The sequence below is a fragment of the Odocoileus virginianus genome, chromosome 31 (assembly GCF_023699985.2).
Source record: "Odocoileus virginianus isolate 20LAN1187 ecotype Illinois chromosome 31, Ovbor_1.2, whole genome shotgun sequence".
Taxonomy (NCBI): Eukaryota; Metazoa; Chordata; class Mammalia; order Artiodactyla; family Cervidae; genus Odocoileus; species Odocoileus virginianus.
Window position 1 is genome coordinate 31,522,016 of NC_069704.1, and position 23,617 is coordinate 31,545,632.

A 23,617-nucleotide genomic window follows, 5' to 3' on the forward strand; every position below is an offset into this window, starting at 1 on the left:
TCGCATTCCAGGATGTTTGGCTATAGGTGAGTGATCACACCATTGTGGGTATCTGGATTATGAAGATCTGTTTTGTGTATTCTTCTGTGTATTCTTGCTACCTCTTCTTAATATGTTCTGCTTCTGTTAGGTCCATACCATTTTTGTCCTTTATTGTGCTCATCTTTGCATGAAATATTCCCTTGGTATCTCTGATTTTCTTGAAGAGATCTCTAGTCTTTCCCATTCTATTTTTTCCTCTATTTCTTTGCATTGATCCCTGAGGAAGGCTTTCTTATCTCTCCTTGCTATTCTTTGGAACTCTGCATTCAAATGGGTATATCTTTCCTTTTCTCCTTTGTCTTTAGCTTCTCTTCTTTTCTCAGCTATTTGTAAGGCCTCATCAGACACCATTTTGCCTTTTTTGTTGAAACGATCATATATTGAATATAGTGGGTTAAATAAAATACATTAACATTATTTTCACTTGCTTTTTACTTTTTTAATGCAGCTACTGGAAATTTTTAAATTATATATGTGGTTTGAAATCTATTTCTGTTGGACAGCCTGTCCTACACCCATTTTCTGCTCAGTCTTTTCTGATTTTCCTAGACAGACATGAATTCTGCTTGCTCCACAGCTCTTTGAATTTCTCCTAGGATATTTGTGGAGGTCATTTGCTGATTATTTGTCTGCCAGAATCCTCTTTTGTAGGCATTACCTCAATTTCCTTTTGTGGAATTAGTGGCCATGTCCAGCTACAGAAACCAGAGTTGTCCCAGTTAGCTTGGTAGATGGGCACAGAACCAAATCCCTCTAACTGGAAGCTCCCTCTGGACACTTTGTATCTTGAGCAATGCTGTAAACAAGTAGGGTAAGCTGGAGGGTGTATTTCCTATAGATGCTGCAGTGTGGCATATATACTAAACTCACTCTATCTTCTGTGTCACTTTTGCAGTGATTTCTGCTGCTTAGCACTCTGCAGCATCTAGGTTTTCCAAACTGACTGAAAATCAATTTATATGAATTCACTGATTCTCACCATTGACTCCCTGAGACCCTGACCTTTGTCCAATCACCTTCTTTTCCTTAAGATTTACAAAGGCTCTTTCTTTTGTTTGTGACCAAGAACTCTGAAACTGATTCCACGCTGTTGTTCTATTATGTATTACATTTATTTCTAGCAAATTCTAGCTATGGGGAAAGCCTCAGGATTGCAGGATAAACTGAAAAGTCAGGTTTTGAGGAGCATAGGAACCAGCCCCACAGATCTGCATGCCAAAAATAATGGGTACCATCATTGACATAAGTGCACACAGATCATTTTTTAGTCTTTGGGTCATCACTTTGCTTATCCCAGGAATAGAGAGTAATGAATCAGCTGAGGGTAGGGGTCTGTAGTAGACAGAATAATGGCCTCTCAAGATGTTCACATCTTAATCCCTGAAACCTGTAAATGTTACCTTAAATGGTGACAGAGAATTTGCATACGTGATTAAATTAAGGGTCGAGCCCAGACATTATCTTGGGATTGCTTGGGTGGGACCCATGCAATCACAATCGTTCTCAGAAGTGAAAAAACCTTCCCAGCTGGATCTGAGAGATGTGACTATGGAAGCAGGATTAGAAAGGTGTTACTGATTTTGAAGATTGCTTGTTTGTAAAAGGAAAGAAGGGGGTTATGCGCTGGGAATGCAAGCAATCTCTAAAAGCCAGAAAAAGCAGTGCAATTGATCTTCCTGAGAGTCTCCATAAAGGAACACTGCCCCTCTGACACCTTGGTTTTAGCTCAGTGAGATTTTTGACCAACAGAACTGTGTCATCTTAACTCTGTTTCTGTCGTTAACAACTTAGTTGTTCCTAAGTTGTGTCTAACTTTTCAACCCTATGGATGGTAGCCCGTCAGACTCCTTTGTCCATGGGATCTCCCAGACAAGAATACTGGAGTGGGTTGCCATTCCCTTTTCTAGGGGATCTTCCCAACTTGGAGATCAAACCCTGGTCTCCTATATTGCAGGCAGATTCTTGCCATTCCCTTTTCTAGGGGATCTTCCCAACTTGGAGATCAAACCCTGGTAGATTCTTTACCATCTGAGCTACCAGGGAAGCCCTTATTTAATCAAAATCTATGCACTTGAATTTTTAGGGTGAGCAACTGATTAGGTTAAACATTCAGGATGAGAAGCCTTGAGGAAATAGAAGAGCGCTTTATAAGCAATGTAAATCCAAATTCACATATGCAACACTGCATATATAAATACTGCATCTTTAAAGAACTTTAAGAACTACTCTTTAATTCCAAATTTTGCCATAAAGATCCCCATGAAACTTGGAAAGGATGATTCCCTCTCAGTAATGATGTAGTTAATTTAGCCAGCTTCCCTAGTACCTAGACATATGGACCTCTTCTATAAAGTGTTTAAGAATCACTGGCTTAGTCACTGACTAATTAGCTGTTGATAAATCACAGACACTAATGGGAACATACTTGGAGGCAAATGAGATGGAAGTTATGGTTCACAGTCTAAGAAGGAAAAGTGTTACTAGGAGAACCAAAAAGAGCAATAAGGGAAGATACTGCACCTGTTCTAAAACCCTGACTATGGCCACTGAAGGTGGGTAGGGAAACAGAGGCAAGAGTTGCAAGTCAAGACCAAGGACAAGCCAGAGCTGATGGTCAACACACACACAGCTTTTGAACACTTAGTTTGACCAGGTGGCAGTCTAACATCGGGCAATGAAAACATCATTTTGGAATCTATTAGAATATCACTTTGAAGGGGTTATTATTGTCAGCTCATGACTCAGGTTTTGACTCGTAAAAAAACCTCTCATAACTGCTGTTAAAGAGATGCATGCTCAGGTGGTAGTAACTTTTTGAAGGGGAATCTGTTCTGGTTGAAACCAGTTTTGACTGTGAGAGTTTGTGCGTGTCCCCATCTGTCTTTCGGAGTTGGGGTTTGGGAGGGGTGAGCCAGGGGGTTCTTTTATCAGATACTAAAGCTAGGCAGGTTCAAAAAGAGATGATTCTAGGAAAATTGTTCTCAATCCTGGCCACATGTTCAATCTGAGAAGCTTTAAAACAAAAATACTAATGTTCATATTCAGAACTCTAGAGGTGGGACCCTGGTATCTAGATACTTTAAAAATCTCCCAGATAATTTGAACATCTGGCCGATGCTACCGGGGTTAAGAATCATTGCTTTATGATTTCCTGGTAGAGGTCAACTTAAAATATATTCACAACCTAAAAGTTGAGAGTTACGTTTTATTTGGTGGGCATCTGGGGAGTTCAAGACCGGGAGACAGTATCTCAAGTGACTCTGAGACAACTGCTGAAAGAAGGTGAGAGGAAGAGGCAGGTTTTATAGAAGTTCTGCAACAAAGGGCAGCTAGTTGGAACATCAGAAGATTATTGTTAATTAAAGAAAGCAGATATCCCACGTTAAGGAAGTTTGTGCTTTTCTGTGAATGAGACAATGCAAGAGTCTCAGTTAGCTGAAATAATTTCTTCTACATCCATCTCAGCTATGGCGCCAGTCTTCTGTGTTTTCACATCCCAAGTTCCCTTGGGCTCACTGTATGGAGCATCCGAAGTCTGCTGGTATTCTTCCTGTGTTCCCTTAGAACACAGGCTCACGTTGGCAGGCTGCAACTGCTGATGACTATGACAGTCTTATTTACTGATATGGCAGGAAATACTCCATTTCTCATATGGTTAGTCTGTATGTCACTAGTTTTGTGGCATCTTCTCCGGTAGGTGTGGCTCAACAGTGCTTCTCAAACTTCCGTGTGCCAGAAGGCCACCTGTGTGCTGTTTAAAACTCAGATTTCCAGGCTCCATACTGAGAAAGTCCTAGAGGATCCCGCTTGGGGAGCACCCAAGAGCCTTCAGGTTTTCTCTGCTGCACACAGGTGGAGTGTCCCAACGCTCAACAAAGGAGCGCTGAGAGATAACAGCTGGAGGGAGATCAAGCCCACCTGGGGAGGGCTGGTGGAAGAAAAAGGACAAATTTGTGAGTATAGATCCCCCAAATACCTGTTTTCCCTTGGCCCCTGTATCCTGGGCAGTTTCGGCTAGGACTACGTGGGCAAGACCAGAGGAGACGTGAGCAAGACTAGGAGTGTGACGATGGGTGTGGTCGGCTCTGGGTTCCGGAAAATTCCTCCGGGCCGGAGGTGGGGGACGTTGCGGGGTGCGGAGGGCGGTCTCCCGGGGCCCTTCTCTCCGCCGCCGCTTCTCACCTCCTTTAAAAACATCGAGACCGCTCTGCTGGTCTGTCGGAGCCCAGTCCCGAAGGCGCGCCGGGAGCCTCCGGTGAGGAGCTGGGGAGGAGGGTGAGAGGGGGGCGCGATCAGGCTTTTCCCCTCCCGCCGCTCACCGGCCGCGGGCCAGGGCGCGCGCACCGCGGGGCCGGGAGTCCGGGCGCGGTCCCGGCCTCGCCTCCTCGCGCTCCCGAGGCTGTCTCCTCCGCGCGCCGCGGGCGCTGGCCAGAGGCGGGGACTCGCCGCTGCGGAGGCCGCGAACGCGGCGGCGCTGGACGCTGCCCCGGGCGGACGGGAGCACGAGGCCGGCGACGGTGGGAGAGCGGCCCGGGCGAGCAGGGAGCCGGGCCCCCGCAGCGCCGAGCGACCGCCGGAGCCGCGGCAGGAGGTGAGTAGGCGGCGCGCGTGCCTGGCGGCCCTCCCCCTGGTCGCCCCGGCCCCCTTCTCTCTTCTTGTCCCTCAACGGCCCTGGGCCCGCGCCCAAGGACCCCGCGCCGGGCCCCGGAAACACCCGCCCTCCCCGGCTGGCGCCCGGGCCGCAGCCTTTTACCGGAGTGGGCTCGAGGCCGGCCCCGCACCTCTCCTCCCTGGAGCCTCCTTCCCCGGGCCGCCCCGGGCCGCTGGGTTCCGCCTCCCGGGCTCCGCTCCGTTGCTGGGCTCCCCTGAGGAGGGCAGTCTGGGGCGATGCGGGGCCTTTCTTTTTGTTCTTAGCTGTGTCACGCGCGTCGGCGTCCAGAGTCAAAAGCGAGCATCCCCGAAGTGGCGCTCGTGGCAGCGGTGCGGGCGTGATTGGCACGCGGGGAGGGCGGGCTGGCCGCGCTGCTCGTCTCTTTCCCCCTCCGCCCGGGCCGCCGCCGCGGTGCCCACGTTGGCAGCGGCCGCGTCCTGGCAGGTGAGCGTGACACCGGCTCCTCGGTCTGCGAGCTGCCCGAGCTCTTCCGAATCCCGTCTCAGGGATGCTCCGGGTTCCTTCTGTACCTGTATTTCCCAGCTTTGGCGGCGTGGAGGAGCCACAAAACTTCTGCTCTGCCGTAAAAATAATCTCCTGGGTTTACATACTCTTTATATGGCACACCCTACTTAGTATTTTTAATGATTGTCTTTTCGGTAAAACAAAATAGGCAAAATACCTGTTTCGATGAGTGTTCGTTTTAGCGGAATTTTAGAATCATTGTATTCGGCAAGTCTTGTGGATGCTTGAGATAGCCTGTTTCCAAATATGCAAAACCAAACTTGTGTGACTTTCACGGCTTTGAGATTTCCTTTGGCTGGTTTGTGATCTCCAAGGTCCAATTGCCCTAATAATGCAAATATTGTGGGACATTACTAGGGGCAGAGTAAGATACTCTAGTAGCCTGATTACATATTTAACAGCTTTACGGTGACTCTCTTTGGCTCCTGGCCACGAGACTGACTCATATTTAGGCAGTTTTAGTATTTCTGAATTTTTTTGTAGTATGGGGCCTCAGAAGTTGAATCCCTTGTTGGTACATGTGGGTCTCCTAGTGCATCCATCCATAGCTTCTCCTCCCTATGTTAGAGAAGATTAAGGTAAGTGCAGGCTACTGTGAAGAATAAGTTTATTTGTAAATGGAAACCAGAAGCTTGCTAAGACTTGCGTTTTTTAGGTCAGAACTCAATTTTTAAGGTGTCAGTGGTGAAAAGACATTGAATTCTTAGGATGTTTAAAGAAAACAACACTTCAAGACATATTTTCTTCTCCTGTGAAGATATCACCTTTTCTCCCCATTGGTTTTGCTCAGAAGTGAAAGACCAAGGATGAGAGAGAGGAAGGAATGCTGGGGGTGAGGGGTGGAGGTCAGCATTTGGGAACATTGCTATTAGAAAATAAGGATGCCATTTGTTTTCCAATTGCTGGTCCAGTTATTGATGGGGGAATGAAAACATTTTGCATTTATATTGGTTTTTTCAGGGGTGGGGCTGAAACAGCAATGAGAATGGTTGACCGTGTCAGGCCCAGGGCCAGCTTCAGTCCATTTATATGGCCACTTTCCCCCAGCCAGGAGAGAACTGCTGACCCCATGAATGTTGCAGGCCTGCTTTCTGTATTTGAATGAAGCACAAAGGATAGCCAGGCAGAGCCTGGGGAAACTGCCTGTGTGGGAAGAGTTGGAAGGTGGGGTGTCGCTTTCCACTCACCATGCTGGGCAGGGGGTCGGATCCCATCACTGGCAGTGTAGTGAAAGGGAACATGAGGTAGTGTGGCCCTGCTTTTAGACAGTCCTGGAGTGGTCCAGAGGGGCTGTGCGGGGAGGTGGGGACTGGAGGAGAGGCCCTATGCCTGGGGCTTTAATTCAGTTGCTTTCTGTAGGAAAAAAAAATAGTAAATTGCCTTAGGAAAAGGTTGATTTCTTTTTTAATGACTTAAGATGGGAAATAACATCTGTAACTGGTATAAGAAAAAAAAATCACTTTTTTGTTTAAAAGAAAAAAGTGGTTAACATTATTTGCTAAAACTTCACAAAAGTAGAAGGAATGGTCTTGATATGCCCTTGTGCTTAGTCGCTCAGTCTTGTCTGACTCTCTGTAGCCCGCCAGGCTCCTCTGTCCACTCCAAGAACGCTGCCGAGGGTTGTCGTATTCTCCTCCAGGGGATCTCCTGACAGGTAGATTCTTTGCCTGCCTTGCCATGGGGGCTTTCACCTTAACAAAGTGTGAATGGCGTCTCACTTGCTCCCCCAAGATGGTCTTAGAGTGTGGCAGCTTTCTAGACTTTTTCAAGTTACTGATGAAATTACATTGAAAGAGAGACTTGGCTTGAAGTTTAAGGATTATTTCCAAAATTCCCAGAAAGCCTATTTTGCTTCACAAAGAAATGTCCCCCACTTTCAGGAAAGAAAATGCACGCCTTCTCAGATTTTTACATTGTGATTTTATTCTCTTTCAAGACTGCATTAATAAAACTTCCTCTCACTAAGATTTTGATGATTAACTAGTGCCTGACAGGAAGAACACATATGTAAAATTACTGTATAATGAAATAGTTTGCTGTGGTTTCCAGTCTTTTTTGCTCATTCTTGTTAGTAAAACAAAATTTTAACATCTAAAACTAGTACACCATAATGTCAATTGTATCTCAATCAAGACCAGTTTTTAGCACTCCTCTGTGTGTTTGTTACTTAATTATAAATTAATCTACATGTGCTACTGTTGTAGCTCAAGATCCAGTCTACACTTAGGGCTGGGTTCATTGTTCATTGTGGAGGTAAAACCCTCTTTCAAATACTCCTTGAATTTTGAGTTTTTTTGGCCTGGATCTTGTTAGGTCTTGTTAGGTCTGAGTACATCATCGTTGTTTTTACTTGGCGATGTCGCTCAGATGAAGCTGACTCAGGGTGGGAAGTGCATTCCTAACCCCCAGCTTGTGTTCACCTGTCCTTGCGTTTATTAGTATAGCTTTAATCTGTGCTTTTTATGGGACCCTTAAAGCTTCATATCCCCTGAGGTTTAGCTTAGTTTTAATTTGTGCATCTATCTCATTATGTGCTTGCCCAGTCAGAGGAGTGCGTCAGGGACCTCAGAGGGCTGGTGACAGGTGACCCTTTTGACAAACGAACTTTGTGAGGGTGCAGACAGTCCCTGCTTTTACTAGCACTGTTAGTATTTCATGGTAGTATAATTAGTATAGTGTAACACAGTGTAAAGTAATTAGTGTACACATAATATGTTTAACTTGTTGGTATAATATTTACATTACTAAACGTAGCTGCTATTCTACTTTTTGGACAAAAATAAATCTAACTTCTAGGATTTTTCCCCCAGCCCAGGTGGAGCATCTTTTACACCTTCTGGGCTGCATACGCCCTGCTGGTAGACAGCTGTTTTTCTCACTTCAGCCTCAGGTAATTCTTTCCTTTGATTCTCAGAAGAACCCTGTGAATGCAGGTATAATTGATTGCACTCCCCATTTTTTTTTTAAATGAGTAAACTGAGACTTTCAAAGGTTAATACCAAGCAGTTCTTTTCAGTTAATATTTGCTTGGTGACAAGTACTCTCATTTAATTTTTACACTAGCCTTAGAAGACAGGGATAGGCCTTCGCAGGGGAGCCCAGGAGATTGGGAGGAGATGAGGAACCACCCCGTCACCAGGTCAGAAATGGGCTGCCCTGAATTTCCTCTCAGTTTCCTGCCCAGGCTCAAGACAGGAACCTGAGGTTTCTTAGTGTCCCCCGTGGTGGGGGCCAGCACAGAAGAGAGCTGGGAATGTACTTGAATGAGTTCAGTTTGTTTTTCTGCTTCAGAATGCATACATATGGTATCATTGTTTTGTTTTAGAGGAAGCTGTAAAATACTGTGATTTCATCTGGGAATGCTAGAAATATAACTTCAAAACTTGCTAATGTTACCATTGTATATCTTCCTAGCATCTTAATTTTTTATTGTTACTGTTTGGCTTTTGCATTAAAGATAGGCTCCTTGAGGGAAAAAAAGATATAAAGCAAAAAATGAAGTCGTCTTTCTGTTCCTCTCTACTTCCTCCTCTCCTACTCCAACTTGTAAATATCTTTCCTTATAAACATTTGCTGTACATTTTCTATTATAGAAAAATGTACTGATTTATTGAGTATATTTTTAAAATTTTTCAACAAAAATAGGATATGAGCATTACTATTTTGTAACTTTGTTCATATAACAGTGTAAGTTTTGATCATCTGTTGCTCCATAACAGATCAGCTATGCAAGCTTAAAACCATCGTTTAGTTATTGCTTCTGGTTCTGTGAGTTGACTGGACTGCAGTCTTTTGAGGCTCAGCTGGGCTGGAATTTCAAGATGGCTCATTTGCTATTACAAGTTTTTTAAAAGTATTGCCTTGGTGAATTCTTGGACAGAATTTTAATATACTAATGATTTTAGAAAAAAAATTTTAAGCTATTTCTCTGATTCTGATGCTGCCAGAACTGGAGGGTCTAGCCCATCAAAATGCTCTCCATCGTTTATATCCATGCAGCAGGTAGATGATACCTTATTTTTCCTCTCTGTTTTCTGAATCTGAGGGAGGGTCCTGTAGAAGCCATGTTGCTCTGGAATTAGTGATCACTTCATTCTGATTGGGGCTTCCCTGGTGGCTCAGATGGTAAAAATCTGCCCGCAATGCAGGAGACCCAAGTTCTATCCCTGGGTTGGGACGATCTCCCCTGGAGGAGGAAATGGCAACCCACTCCAGTATTCTTGCCTGGGAAATCCCATGGACAGAGGAGCCTGGTGGACTGTAGCCAAAAGCCAGGGAAGTTTGGGGAATCCAAACTCAACCTTTAAACGGTATGGAAATGTTTAAACAGTATAGAAATGTTTCCCCAAAGATAAACAACACACCCTCTTCAACATGCCTTTCCGCTTCTTAAGAATAAATTGAGTGCGACCAGAACAAGAGGCACTTCTCAGATCTGTCCAGTGAGCTCTGGAGGGCACAGTTCTCAATCTTGACCTGTATCAGCATCACCCAGAGAACTATAATCATGTGATGCTGATGCTGCTGGTCCAGGGACCATACTTTGAGAACTGTTGAACTACAGCAGGTGTTGGCAAACGTTTTCTGTAAAGAGCTACATGGTATTTTAGGTTCTGCAGGCCCAGTGGGTTGTGTCATAGCTACACAATTCTCGTAGCCTGACAGCCATGACAATATATAAATGAATGGTGACGGCTGTGTCCCAACAGACCTTTATTTGTGTCAGTGAGATTTTAATTCCATGTACTTCTCATGTCATGAAATATTATTCGTGTTTTTTTTTTCGATTAAAAAGCTTGAAACCTGAGCTTTTAGACAGTGTACAAAGACAGGTGGCTGGCAGGATTCTGCCCTGAGGCTGCAGCTTGCTGACTCTGAACAAGAGAAGGAATTTGGGAACACTTGCTATCATGTAGTCATGGCTCCCACAGGGGAGTTGGCCCTTCTGCAGAAAGTCAAGTGCTGGAAGAAACACAATGGAATTGGTTCTCCTCATTCATTTTCACTCATCCATCTCATTGTTTGGTATTTTCACTCCATAGCACTAAATAGGCACATGAATTTTGATCTTTTTTTTCTTTTTAAAACATTTTATTGAGCATAACTGACATCACTTATTAGTTTCAGGTATACAGTGTAAAGATCCATTATTTGTATACTTTGCAAAATGCTCACCACAGTAAATCTGGTTATCATCATTGCACATAGTTACAAAATTTTTTTTTCTTATGATGATTTTCTAAGATCTACTCTCTTACAACTTTCTGATATGTGATATGGTATTATTGTAGTTACCATGCTGTTAAAGGTTTTTATTTCTAAACTATTAGATTCTAGAATTGGGGGAAAATTGAGGGTTGGGAAAGTGGGAGTAGGAGAATTGTATACTTCCTAGTAAGTTTTTAAAAGAATTTAAGAATTTAAAAGAATTCAGTGGACTTGTCATTTAACCCTAATGGTTTAGACAGGAGTTTACAGATTTCCCCAGAGGGGCCAGATAATAATATATCTAACTGTTTCAGTCTTCATTCAAACTCTATGAGTAAATCCCCATGTCAATAGTTCAACTCTGCCTGGTAGGCAGAAAGCAGCTTTGGGCAGTACTTCAAGGGCTGGGCGTGGCTGTGTTCACCAAAACCTTATTTACACAGTAGGCTGCTAGTGGCTCTAGGCCTCAGTATGCTGACTCCTGCCTTGGAGACATTCTTGGGGTGGGGTGGAATATCTTTGAACCTTCCAAAAAAATGCTGGTGACCAACTCCTGAGACCTCAGCGCTAAGTGAGGCGTCCTCCGATCTGTTCGCTCACTGAGGTGGCTTCCGAACTCCATCCAGGGCACTTCCGGCTTCATTCAGGGCACTTCCGGCTCTGGCCCTCCGCCCACCTGGTAAGGCCATTTCTTCTGAGAAGAAATAAAGGTGCAGCTCCCACATTGTTTGGAGAAGCTGACTTGTTCCTGCAGTGATGACATAGGTCAAACAAGTCAATCTGATCTGATTGCTTGTGTATTTGCCTATATGATTAAAAACCTCTATGTGAAAATGAGGAAACAGAAAGATTATTTAACTAGGAAGTTCGGAAGGGCTCATGTAGTTAACCAGTTGGCCATTTTCTTATGCTTTTTCTAAAGTCTGTGTTCTCTTATAAAATTTTTGCTTAAAAGGCAACAATAATTTTAACCAATAGATTGAATTGCTTAATTAAGCCAGTCATTTTTTTTAAACGACTTTTCCAACTCACCAAGAAACATTTAATGCAGATACACCTGGAATTTCACAGACTTTAGCTGATTTAGGTTAATCATTTTGCAGTATGTCAAGTGACTATAATCAAATATAAGACAAAACATTCTGAAGCCTAAATTATGACTGTTAATCTGTCTGACAGACTGTCTCTGACCCACTTCCATCACCCCCAGTCTGTATAAATTCTAAAGTGGAGGAGAGTAGAGCCTTTGAAACATTTGACTACTCTGACTTTGAGTGCCTGCCTTTAGTTTTCATCAGGCTTTGGCATTTTCCCAGCCCTGACTCCCTTCGTCTTGGGCAGCAGTTTCTGCAATCCTGGAAGTCCTGGGTGAGGCACGTTGCAGGATGAAGGGTCACTGTTGGCCCTTTGTCCGTTCATGGTCATCTTACCTGGGCAGCCCTCTGCCCATTGGGAGCCCAGGGCTCTCCTTATTGCGCCCTCTGGGCGGCTGGACACCGACTGACCTGCCGAGTGCTGGGTCAGGCGAGGGGCCTCAGACTGCACTCAGCTTCCTGGAACCTCTCTCTTGCATAGTAGGGTCCTAGTCTAGGACATCTGCTGCTGCAGCAGCATCTGTGAGTCCACCCAGGTGATGGCAGGGACTGCTGCTTCAGTGGACAGCAGAGTTGAGGGAGGAGCACGAATGGCTGCTTCCTATAAGGTAGAACAACCGAGGAAGGAAAACATTCTTCACCTTTTTCTTATGTGCAGAAAAGGCCAGATCTGGAAATGATTTGTTACTCATCTTTCCATCTCTAATAATGATTAGTTAGTGTTAGTTGTTCAGTCGTGTCCGACTCTTTGCAACCACATGGACTGTAGACCACCAGGCTCCTTTGTCCGTGGGATTTGCCAGGCAAGAATACTGGAGTGGGAGTGCCATTCCCTTCTCCAGAGGATCTTCCTGACTCGGGGATCGAAGCCAGGTCTCCCACATTACAGGCAGATTCTTTACCGTCTGACCACCGGGGAAGCCTCTAATATGATAGTCAGCATTCCCTGAGCCACTTACACTATGTGTCAGTTGTGGTTCTGGGCACTTCTCTTATCTTTTCTGGTCTATATTCCTCATTTAAACTCTCTGAGAAAGACAGTCAGGGTTCTGTGGTTCTTAAGAGGTGGAGCCAAATCTGACTCTGGCCATTGGGTTCTGAGTTTGTTCTCTTAATGCTGCCCTGGCTTCCTGTTGCTAGCACGACAGCCTGTACTGTCATAGCTGTTCACTAAACTTTTTGACTGGCTAAAGGAAGGAGAATGTTAAATGATGATCTGTATACTTCCTTGAAGTCAGAATTAAGTTACATTGTTTTCAAAGTTACAGTACATCACCCTGACTCACATCTGCAGGTATAACAAAAGATTAAGTGAGGATCCCTTCTAAAAGGGTATTGTTAAGGGTTTAAGCACATGACAAAGATGGCCTTTCAGAGAACTGAGTGGAAATAATTATTCCATAAGAGGGTGCTCAGAGAACTGGCTGGCCATTCCAAAAAAAAAGTTTTCTTTGTATTTCCGTACTTCTTAGGTCAAAAAGAAATTCCAAATGGATGAAAGATTTAAATATAAATATGAAACCCATAGGTATGTTGAGAGGAGATATGGGTAAATGTATATCTAGATTTAAAGTAGGAAATGTCTTTCAAAATAAAGCAAAATATAGAAACAATGAACGAGTGATGAGATTAGATTATTTTGAAAGCACCAACAATAGCCAAAAATTACAGGTAAACTATTTCATAGAGAAAGGAGGAGTGGGCCTACTTGGTAATTTAAGAAATGTCCCAGGTTATTTTGATGCCTTTTGAGGGTTAAGAGCAGCTGGAATAGAAGGAATAGACAGTGAAGTAGGAAGAGGAGGACTTTTAACTTTAATTTTACACTTCACTGTGTGTGATTTTTCTCACCAATTGTATTTGTAATCTTATATATATATATATTTTTTTAAAGAATTTTCGTGATTAAAAACATGATAAAGCAGTAGAGATGCATTTTCAGCAGATCCATAGGATTTTCTGGAACTTTAGTATTTCTGAGCATCACTCTCTGTTAGTACATACAGTGCTTGCTGATAGCTACTGACAGTTAAATGTAAAACTTTTTTTCCTCTTTTGTCCCAAGAGACCAGAAGCTGGTGAAGAAGGCACCAGTCAATGGAGGCTGGATTCAGCCCTCAGTTCTATGCGTGGGAATTCTGGGGGTGCTTTGTTTTAGGTGATTTCCACTAGATTGCTCTTACATCCCCTTCTCAGCTCCCACACCTTTACCTAGAGAGAGAGGATGTCTCCCAGGGACGCGACTCAGCTACAAGTACCATCGGGGGAGGGCTGGCTCTCAGCGCTCCTGTGTCCTCACCTGCAGGAACTTCACCTCGAAGCTGAGTCCCTGGTGGTGTCTGTTCCCCTCCTCCCCCGTTTCCTTCTCCCCTCTGCCCTCACCACCTCTTCCCCGTCCTCCATTGCTGGCCTCACTTGGCATAAAAGCATATCTGTTGTGAGGGAGACCATTATTACGTGTAATGTGTGCATTGCCTTCCTTCTGATAAGGTCCTGTTGATCTGGCGCAGCGAAAGCCGTTTGGAACAGTCCACTAACCTTACCCTTCCTGGAGCAGGGCTGGGATCCAGCCAGACTGGGCTTGGGATTGAAGCCCAGGAGCAAAAACATGGCCCCTTCCTTGTCGGCTGTATTTCTGTGTCTTTCAAGAAGTTTGATGCTCCCTGCAGCCCTTGAAGCCTCCTCCTGACTTGGCTGTGCCGCACAGATACGGGCTCAGAAGGGAGAGAACAGTGTTCAAAGGAAGCCGGGCCAGTGCCTCTTTCTGAGGCACGTCCGGTCCTGGCTTCACACGCCTCCAGGAGGCTTTCCTGCTTGGCTCAGGGAATGTCAGTAATTGGGTGTCACTGACAATTCTATCAAAGGATAGAAAACCCTCCTCTTATTAGGAATCAGATCAAAAAGACTTCCTTGGGGAATAATGAAAAAGGGAGTCTTTCTTTCATTTTTAAAAGACTTTTTGATGTGGACTCTTTTCAAAGTCTTTTGCTTCTGTTCCATGTTTGGGTTTTTTTTGGTGGTCAGGCCTGTGAGATCCTAGCTCCTTGACCAGGGATTAAACCCTCACCCTTTGCACTGGAAGGTGAAGTCCCAACCACTGGACAACCAGGCAAGTCCCTGGAGTCGTTCTAGTTGTTCTAATGTGATGTAGAAGCACTAATATTTGCCATTAACTGCTTAGAGATGTGATTTCTCAAATTGTCCCGGGAGGTAGATACTATAGTTATCCCCATATTTCAGATGGGAAACTGAGGCGTAAGAGAAATTATGACCTGCCCACGATGTTGAGCCTGTGTGCTGGGTTTCTGTGACGGTGCCCACTCCCCCAGGCCTGTCCCAGGGACCTAGCCGCACTGCCCGGGGCACATATCACCTGCTCCAGGCGTGCCGTGTACAGTCCTCTCTGCCGCCAGCGCCGCATTTCAAGGAGGAAGCACCAGCCTCTGTTTCGGGGCAGGCCACCCTCCTGGTGGTTGTGATGATGGGTGTGGAAGGTCCGGGGCATGGCAGTGCTAGTACTGAGGCCTGTGTGTCTGTCTTTATTCGGCAGGTTCTCAGCCCGGCCCTTGAGATGATGGGATTGGGAAACGGACGTCGGAGCATGAAGTCACCACCGCTCGTGCTGGCTGCCCTGGTGGCCTGTATCATTGTCTTGGGCTTCAACTACTGGATCGCCAGCTCCCGGAGCGTGGATCTCCAGGTGTCCTCTTGGTCCTGTTTGTGTGGATGTCACAGAGTATTCAGAGCTGCTGGGTGCTGGATTCTGAGGAGTTCGCGGTTTGTCGGCCCCTGAGGCTTTGTGCACAGTGATGCACGTTCTGCAGGGCCCACCGCCCAGCCTCAGGCCTGGCCCGGCACCAGGCCTGCTCCTGGGTGGGAGAGGACCCCCTTGTGACTTCTTAGGCTTGCTGCCAGGACATGCCTGTCTGCCCTTCCAGTAAGCTGACACTTTTTAATCAGGCCTTTGGGGCTAGTTCTGGAAAAACAACTTAAGTACCCTGCCCACAGCCCATCTGGTCCTCCATTCCACATTCAGTACCCTAGTGGTGTGGGCAGTGTATATGGAGAGTGGGTGTGAGAAATGTATTTAGAGGTACCAGTCTTGACCAGCATCATTTACTGATATTTAATAACTTTATCTTTCCTATTTATTGCCACCCGTCGTGGACCAGCAGTACTGAGTGACGGCCAGGACTGTCCTTGACCACAGTTCAGTCAGGCTTTGAGGAGCCACCTTCTTGAGAAGGCCTCAGTCCTGGCCCCCATCCTGTTTTTGGCCTGCCTAGTCCAGGCTCAGCAGAGAGTCCTGCTAACTCACTCCTCCACCCCTGATGCCCAAGCAAGCTTCTCATGCGTTACCACTGATGGGCCTGCCTTTAGCAAGGCTCCCCCTACCCTCTTAGTACTTTCCCACCCACCAACCCCTTCTCTCTGCTCTTTGGCTGTAAATCCTCAGCTGTCTCTGCTGTACTCAGAATTGAGAACAGTTTCTCTCTCAACTGCAATAGTCATGACCCCTGTTGCAGCAGCCTTGAATCAAGTTTTTCTCATCATTTTAACAGGTATCAGAATAATGTTTCTTTAAGGGTATGTTGCATACATTACCTTCTTTTGTACTCTGTCAGGCTAGGATCTTGTTCCCCACCCCATTTCACAGAGAAAGGACGAGGGGAGCTGGGACTCCAACCCAGTCTTCCTGGTGGCCGAGCTTGAGTAAACCTCAGGAAGCCCATCCCTTAGGAGTGTTTCTGGACTCCTCTGGTGCTTGCCCCACTTTTGTCTGAGTTTCCCCTGGACCCCTGTTTTCTGGGCAGATGGGGTTTTGGTGTCCAGAGAACTCAATCTGTTTCAGAAATTGTGTCTTACAAAGAGTGTTTAAGTGCTGTGTTAGTAAGGAAAAGGAACTAAATATTTGCGCGCCAGCTCACGCCAGGTAAAGCATAAAGTATTTTATGTACAGACCATTTTATGGCAGACCTTGGCCATATCACAGATTGAGTTTCAGACTGTTGCAATAAAGCAAATAGTGCAGTAAAACAAGTCATGTGAGTTTTTGTTTTATCAGAGCATAAAAGGTTATATTTGTACTATGCTGTACTCTATTAAATGTTCAGTAGTGTTATATCTTAAAAAAAAGTACATACCTTAACTGAAAAATACTGCTAAAAAATGCTGACCATCATCTAAGCATTCAGGGAGCCTTAGTAACTTCAAAGATCATGATCTCAGATCATCACAACAAATATAATAATAATGAAAAATTTGAAATATTATGAGAATTACCAAAATGTGATACAGAGATATGGAGTGAGCAAATGCTGTTGGAAAAAATGGTGCTGATGCACTTGTTCCATGCAGGATTGCCTCCTACCTTCAATTTCTAAAAAATACAATACTTGTGAAACTCAATAAAATGAGGTGTGCCTATACCTGCCTCAGGCAAGTCTGGCAGAGTCCCTGTGAGGAGTGTGGTGATGTTTCCATGGAGACACACAGTAGACACAGAGATGCCCAGAGAAGTGAACAGCCTCTAGAATAGCCTGTGGGAGCATCTGCACCACTCACCTAGAAGATCTAGCCCTGGGCACACACCATGTGTGAGTGGGTACACCGTGAGCACACTTGGGCCCGGCTGGGGGCTGTGGGGTGGTCTCGCTGAGGGAACGGGGCGGTCTGGTCTGAGGACAGCTTCACATGGTCCTTACGCTGCGGTGTCCTTGCAGACGCGGATTGTGGAGCTGGAAGGCAGGGTCCGCAGGGCGGCTGCGGAGCGAGGGGCCGTGGAGATGAAGAAGAATGAGTTCCAGGGGGAGCTGGAAAAGCAGCGAGAGCAGCTGGACAAAATCCAGTCCAGCCACAACTTTCAGATGGAGAGCGTCAACAAGTTGTACCAGGACGAAAAGGCAAGACCCGCTTGATTTTCCTCTCAGTTCTGTTCTGAATGCCATTTATACCCTGTTGAATTCTCCTCAATGGGAGGATAAGCAGCTGTGTGTTTATGTGAATTGTTGTTCAGTCACTCAGTCATGTCCAACTCTTGGCAACCCCATGGACTGTAGTCCACCAGACTCCCCTGTGCATGAGATGTCCCAGGGAAGAATACTGGAGTGGGTTGCCTATTCCTTCTCCAGGGGATCTTCCTGACCCAGGGATGGAACCCAGGTCTCCTGCATTGGCAGGCGGGTTCTTTACCACTGAGTCACCAGGGAAGCCCTCGGAAGGAGTGGATTCTGTTGACTGGGGCGGGGAGGGGTCATCAATAAGAAGTGAAGTTAAGTAGAGTGTTCAAGGATGAGCTGGAATTGGAAACACAGAACAGCTGGGAAGGGCAAAGAAACCGCATGTGCAAAACTGCACGTGAAAGAACATGGCTGTTCAGATGTGGAATGAGCCTCTTGCTCAAGCTTTGGGCGTCTCCCCATCTTGCCGGTAGTCCCTGGGTGAGCTTGTTGGAAAATCTTTTGAAGTGGTGATAAAAGGGAAAAATGCCAAAGAACTGTCTAAGCATCAGGTTCATCCTCCTGTTAACCTTGTTTTCTTACGTTCTGCACATTTGCGTTAAGTACCTCCTCTGTGCCAGGTGTGAGCTGGATGCTTGTATCTCAAAAGGAACAGCGTTGTGCCCATGAGTATTCCACAGGGAGAGGAGATGCAGACCTCCTACTAAATATGCACGAAGAAAGTAGGGGACCCAAAAGTGCTGGGTTTTATGTTTAAAAAATACTAGACCCTGCACAGATTTTAGAAGGGACTTCCTGCTAATGAGAGCAGCTTTATGTGTCTTGCTTTTTCTGGCTTGCTTGGGATGGTGTGACTCCTGTTTCCTGTTTGTTACACTGTGTAATGGTATGAGTTACTAATATCTTCTTTTCTAAAGGGCATCAGACTCATGACCATTTATTTCTTTGAAGACCTGGCTACTAGTTTGTACTAAAATCAAGTCCATTTTCAAGATAACGCATCTCAAGATATGACTGCCTTCCAGTAAATCAGGCATTTCACAGAGGGAGGCATGTGGTTTAGCATGAGCCAAATCTATTTAAGTCCTACTAGTTACCAGATAATGAATCATTTCTAAACGGCCTCAGACTTTTCCTATGTGACTGGTTTGAAGGGTGAGAAATACTTTTTTTTAAAAAAATCTGAAGAGTACGTTCTCATAGTCACAAATGTCTGTTTCTTCTCTGAATTGTTCCAGTTTTAATGCTGTTGTAGGAAGGTGCTGCCTCATTTTTCTTATATGTGGGTGACGCTGTGTGTGCTCCCAAAATCCTCTTCAACTGTGTAGAATAGGACCTTGCTATTTCTCACATGCTTAACTTCTTGAAGTACATTTTGGGAGGAAATAGGGTTTATTGTTAAGGGATGAAGTTGGCAGAAACTCCATGTGGGATTTTCAGGGTGCGTGGAGTGGTCTCTGACACCCACCCTCTGCTGGGTTAGGAAGGAGGCGTGTTGATGGGCCCTGGGGAGTGTTGTACTGAGAAACGGAACCTGGCAGAGACCAGAGTTCTGCCCCATCAGGTCTGGACTGCATCGGGCAAGGTGGGAAGGACCATGCTGGTCTAGTGGTTTGTCAGTGCCTGACTAAACCAGCCTGAGCAAGGTTTCCCTTCTACAGGGAGGGAGGAAAAAGAATATTTTGTGTGTCTTTCTGCCTGCCTCTCCACCCCTGTGTGTATCTGTCATTACCTGAAAATCTGACTTTTTTTCCCTTAGGGAGAATTACCTTTTACTCTGAGCCTCTGGCCTTTCTACATTTTGTTTTTAATTTTTTTTTTTTTCTTTTTGAACATTCTTTGGCATTGCCCTTCTTTGGGATTGGAACGAAAACTGACCTTTTCCAGTCCTGTGGCCACTGCTGAGTCTTCCAAATTTGCTGGCATATTGAGTGCAGCACTTTCACACAGCGTCATCTTTTAGGATTTTAAAAACAGCTGGAATTCTGTCACCTCCACTAGCTTTACTGATAGCAGTGCTTCCTAAGGTCCACACTCCAGTATGTCTAGCTGTAGGTGAGTGACCACACCATCGTGGTTATCTGGGTCATTAAGACATTTGTTTGTATAGTTCTTCTGTGTATTCTTGCCACTTCTTCTTACTCTCTTCTGCTTTTGTTAGGTCCTTACTCTTTCTGTCTTTTATTGTGCACATCCTTGTATGAAATGTTTCCTTGATATCACTGGTTTTTTTGAAGAAATCGCTGGTCTTTCCATTCTGTTGTTTTCCTCTACCCATTGTTCATTTAAGAAGGCCTTCTTATCTCTCCTTGCTATTCTCTGGACCTCTGTATTCAGTTGGGTATTTGCCTTTCTCCCTTGCTTTTCACGTGTCTTCTTTCTTCAGCCACTTGTAAGGCCTCCTCAGACAACCCCTTTGTCTTCTTGCTTTTCTTTTCCTTTGGGATGGTTTTGGTCACCACCTCCTGTTCAATGTTAACAAGCTTCCGTCCATAGTTCCTCAAGCACTCTGTCTACCAGATCTAATACCTTGGATCAACTTGTCACTTACATTGTATAATTATAAAGAATTTGCTTTAGGTCATACCTGAATGGTCTAGTGGCTTTCCCTTCTTTGTTCAATTTAAGTCTGAATTTTGCAATAAGGAGCTCATGGCCTGAGCCACAGTCAGCTCCAGGTCTTGTTTCTGTTTACTTTATAGTTTACTGTTTACAGTTACTTTCTCTTTACTTTATAGTTCTGTTTACTTCTCCATCTTTGGCTGCAAAGAATATAATCAATATATTCAATATTCAATATATAATCAATCTGATTTTGGTGATATCCACGTGTAGTATCATCTTTTGTTGTTGAAAGAGTATGTTTGCTGTGACCAGTATGTTCTCTTGGCAAAACTGTCAGTCTTTGCCCTGCTTCAATTTTTTTTTTTTTTTGCCCTGCTTCATTTTGTATTCCATGCCAAACTTGCTTGTTACTCCAGGTATCTTTTCTACTTTTGCATTCCAATCTCCTGTGATGAACATCTTTTTTTGGTGTTAGTTCCAAGAGGTCTTGTTAGGTCTTCATGGAACCAGTCAACTTCAGCTTCTTTTGTGTTAATGGTTGGGGCATAGATTTGGATTACTGTGATGTTGAATGGTTTGCCTTGGAAATGAACTGAGGTCATTTTGTCATTTTTGAGATTGCACTCAAGTACTGCATTTCAGACTCTTTTATTGATTATGAGGGCTACTCCATTTCTTCTAAGGATTTCTTACCCGCCCTAATAGATACAATGGTCAATTGAATTAAATTTGCCTATTTCCACCCCTTTTAGTTCACTGATCCCAAGATATCAGTGTTCACTCTTGCTGTCTCTTGCTTGACTATGTCCAATTTACCTTGTTTCATGGACCTAATGTTCCAGGTTCCTACGAAATATTGTTCTTTACAGCTTCAGTCTTCACTTTCACCACCAGACACATCCACAACTGAACATTGTTTCTGCTTTGGCCCAGCCACTTCATTCTATCTGGAGCTGTTAGTAGTCGCTCTCTGCTCTGCCCCAGTAACATACTGGACACCTTCTGACCTGGGGGGCTCATCTTCCAGTGTCGTATCTTTTTGCCTTCTCATACTATTCATGGAGTTCTTGAAGCAGGAATACTGGAGTGGTTTGCCATTCCCTCCTCCAGTGGACCACGTTTTGTCAGAGCTCTCCACTGTAACCTGCTCATCTTGGTGGCCCTGCGTGACATGGCTCAAGGCTTCGTTGAGTTATACAGGCCCCTTCAGTGTGACATGGCTGTGATCCATGAAGGGGCTATTGGTATATAGATCTAGTTTATCTGTTATTACCACGGTGCCCTATTTCTTTGTATAAATGTACCGCAGTTTACCCACCCTCTGCCCTGGGCCCATCAGCTGTTTCTAGTGTTGGCTGTTGCAGAGAACTAGCTGCTTCTGCAGGGCTCCCTTGACACGGGTGAGTTTCTATAAGCTTGCAGTACATTTCTGACTACAGTTTGGGGACCCATTAATGAGCTGGGAGTAATAATTTACTGGTTATGATCCACATTAAAAATTTTAAAATATTAGAGTATATTATATTGTTTTATATTCTGTGGTGAAATCATTGTGTCAGTGTATGTATTAAAGGTAATACGTATGTGAATGTTTGCACTGTATAAAGTTTGTCATTGTGGGTTATGGTCAAAAGAGTTTTAGAGGTAAACTTAAAAGCTGAATTGCCAGATGGTGTTATTACGTTTCTATTATCTGTTTCCACCTTGCTCACCAGTGTGGTCCTGTTACTTTTTCTTTTTGCGCTTTGCTGGCTTCTTCCATTGTCATGAGCCGTAGCCTGTTGGAAGGAGGGACAAGCCTGGGTCAGTGAAGTGTACCCAATTCCCAGGGCTGCGACTGGTCAGGTTCTCTGGCTTGGTGGTTTGAACCAAATTCCACAGACTCTGATTGGTTGATGGTAAATACTTCCGATGAGACTTCAGCTGATCCTTAGAGATTGGATTGTCATTTTCATTTTCTTTCTTTTCTGCATTCCTTTTGCGTGAATGGTGGTTTAGTTGCTAAGTCGTGTCCGACTCTTCAACCCCATGGACTGTAGCCTGCCAGGCTCCTCTGTTCATGGGATTCTCTAGGCAAGAATACTGGAGTGGGCTGCCATTTCAGGTGTGGTTAATTCAGTTTGATTGCATAAAGGCAGTTACACAAGTTCATGTGTATTTATATAACTGAAGCTCATTTCCTGAGTTGTATGTTACTAGTAGGGATATTCAGCTTTGTTTTAAAACAAGAAATGATTGTATACATCAGCCTTTAGTAACTTTCAAAGAAGTTGTCTTTTTCTTAATTATCAAAATATTTTTATTATAGACAATTAGGTTTCCCTGGTGGCTCAGCAGTGAAGAACCTGCCTACAGTGCAGGAGACCAGGGTTCAATCCCTGGGTTGGGAATCATGAAAATATAAAAATATTTTAAAAGATAATTATGAAAATATAAAAATCACCTGTAATTCCATCATTTGGAGATTAACCACTGAGAACCTTTAAAAAAAAATACTACACTTTCAGTTCAGCCCAGTAGCTCAGTCATGTCCGACTCTTTGCGACCCCATGGACTGCAGCATGCCAAGCCTCCCTGTCCATTACCAACTCCCAGAGCCTACTCAGACTCATGTCTGTTGAGTTGGTGATGCCATCCAACCATCTCATCCTCTGTTATCCCTTCTCTTTCCTCCTTCAATCCCTCCCAACATCATCAGGGTCTCTTCACATGAGTCAGTTCTTCGCATCAGGTGGCCAAAGTATTGGAGCTTCAGCTTCAATATAAGTCCTTCCAATGAATATTCAGGACTGATTTCCTTTAGGATGGACTGGTTGGATTTCCTTACAGTCCAAGGGACTCTCAAGAGTCTTTTCCAACACCACAGTTCAAAAGCATCAATTCTTTGGCGCTCAGCCTTCTTTATAGTCCAACTCTCACATCCATATATGAGTACTGGAAAAACCATAGCTTTGACTAGACGGACCTTTGTTCTCAAAATAATGTCTCTGCTGTCTAGGTTGGTCATAACTTTTCTTTCCAGGAGTAAGCGTCTTTTAATTTCATGGCTGCAGTCACCATCTGCAGTGATTTTGAAACCCCCAAAAATAAAGTCCCTCACTGTTTCCACCATTTCCCCATCTATTTGTAGCATTTATAAATTATGATTGTGTTCAAACTTTTATTAATGTATTGTGTCGTGAACATTGTAGATAAGGCGGCTTCTTTAAATGGTAAACGTGTTTGAACACTCCTAGTTTTTGCATACCATTTAAAGGGACCCAGGAACTCTTGGCTCATTCTGCATTGTTATCTTAGGGATGTTGAGGTGACCTTCCCCTAGGAAGGAAGGCAGGGGTGTACTTCCAGATAAGAGGATTCTTCATAAATATTTGCTGAAGGGACCTTTGTAGAATGCCTTGACATCTGATTGGCATAAGGGACCATGTTTTGAAGATCTGTGTTTGAGTCGGGTGAACAGGATTTACGTGTATGTGTTGTCCTGTTATTTATTGTTGGATAACAAATTGCCCCCAAACACAGTGGTTTAAAACCATGACAGACATTTATTTTGTTCACAGCCTGCCCTTTGG

General features: G+C 44.5%; 2 protein-coding genes across 6 annotated transcripts in view; one reads left to right on the plus strand and one right to left on the minus strand.

Moving 5' to 3' along the window:
- Positions 1-3,233: 3,233 nt before the first annotated feature.
- Positions 3,234-11,151, minus strand: LOC110130313 (uncharacterized). The gene is made up of 5 exons (XM_070459132.1): positions 11,027-11,151; positions 6,910-6,991; positions 4,796-5,290; positions 4,225-4,305; positions 3,234-3,970 (listed from the first exon to the last, which is right to left on the minus strand). Exons 1-5 carry the CDS (start codon positions 11,149-11,151, stop codon positions 3,836-3,838), a joined length of 918 nt encoding a protein of 305 aa, XP_070315233.1. The 3' UTR covers positions 3,234-3,835.
- GOLM1 (golgi membrane protein 1) overlaps positions 3,907-23,617 on the plus strand; it is a 58,088-nt gene continuing 38,377 nt past the window's right edge. The window contains exons 1-3 of one of the 5 annotated variants that reach the window (XM_020882178.2): positions 3,907-3,995; positions 15,071-15,220; positions 17,244-17,423. In XM_020882178.2, the coding sequence (XP_020737837.2) occupies positions 15,092-15,220; positions 17,244-17,423 (309 nt within the window). In that variant the 5' untranslated portion in view covers positions 3,907-3,995; positions 15,071-15,091. Of the gene's footprint in view, positions 3,996-4,173; positions 4,298-4,342; positions 4,634-5,056; positions 5,138-15,070; positions 15,221-17,243; positions 17,424-23,617 lie in introns of those variants that run through there. The other 4 variants (XM_020882176.2, XM_070459533.1, XM_070459531.1 and 1 more) reach the window with 4 other exon arrangements.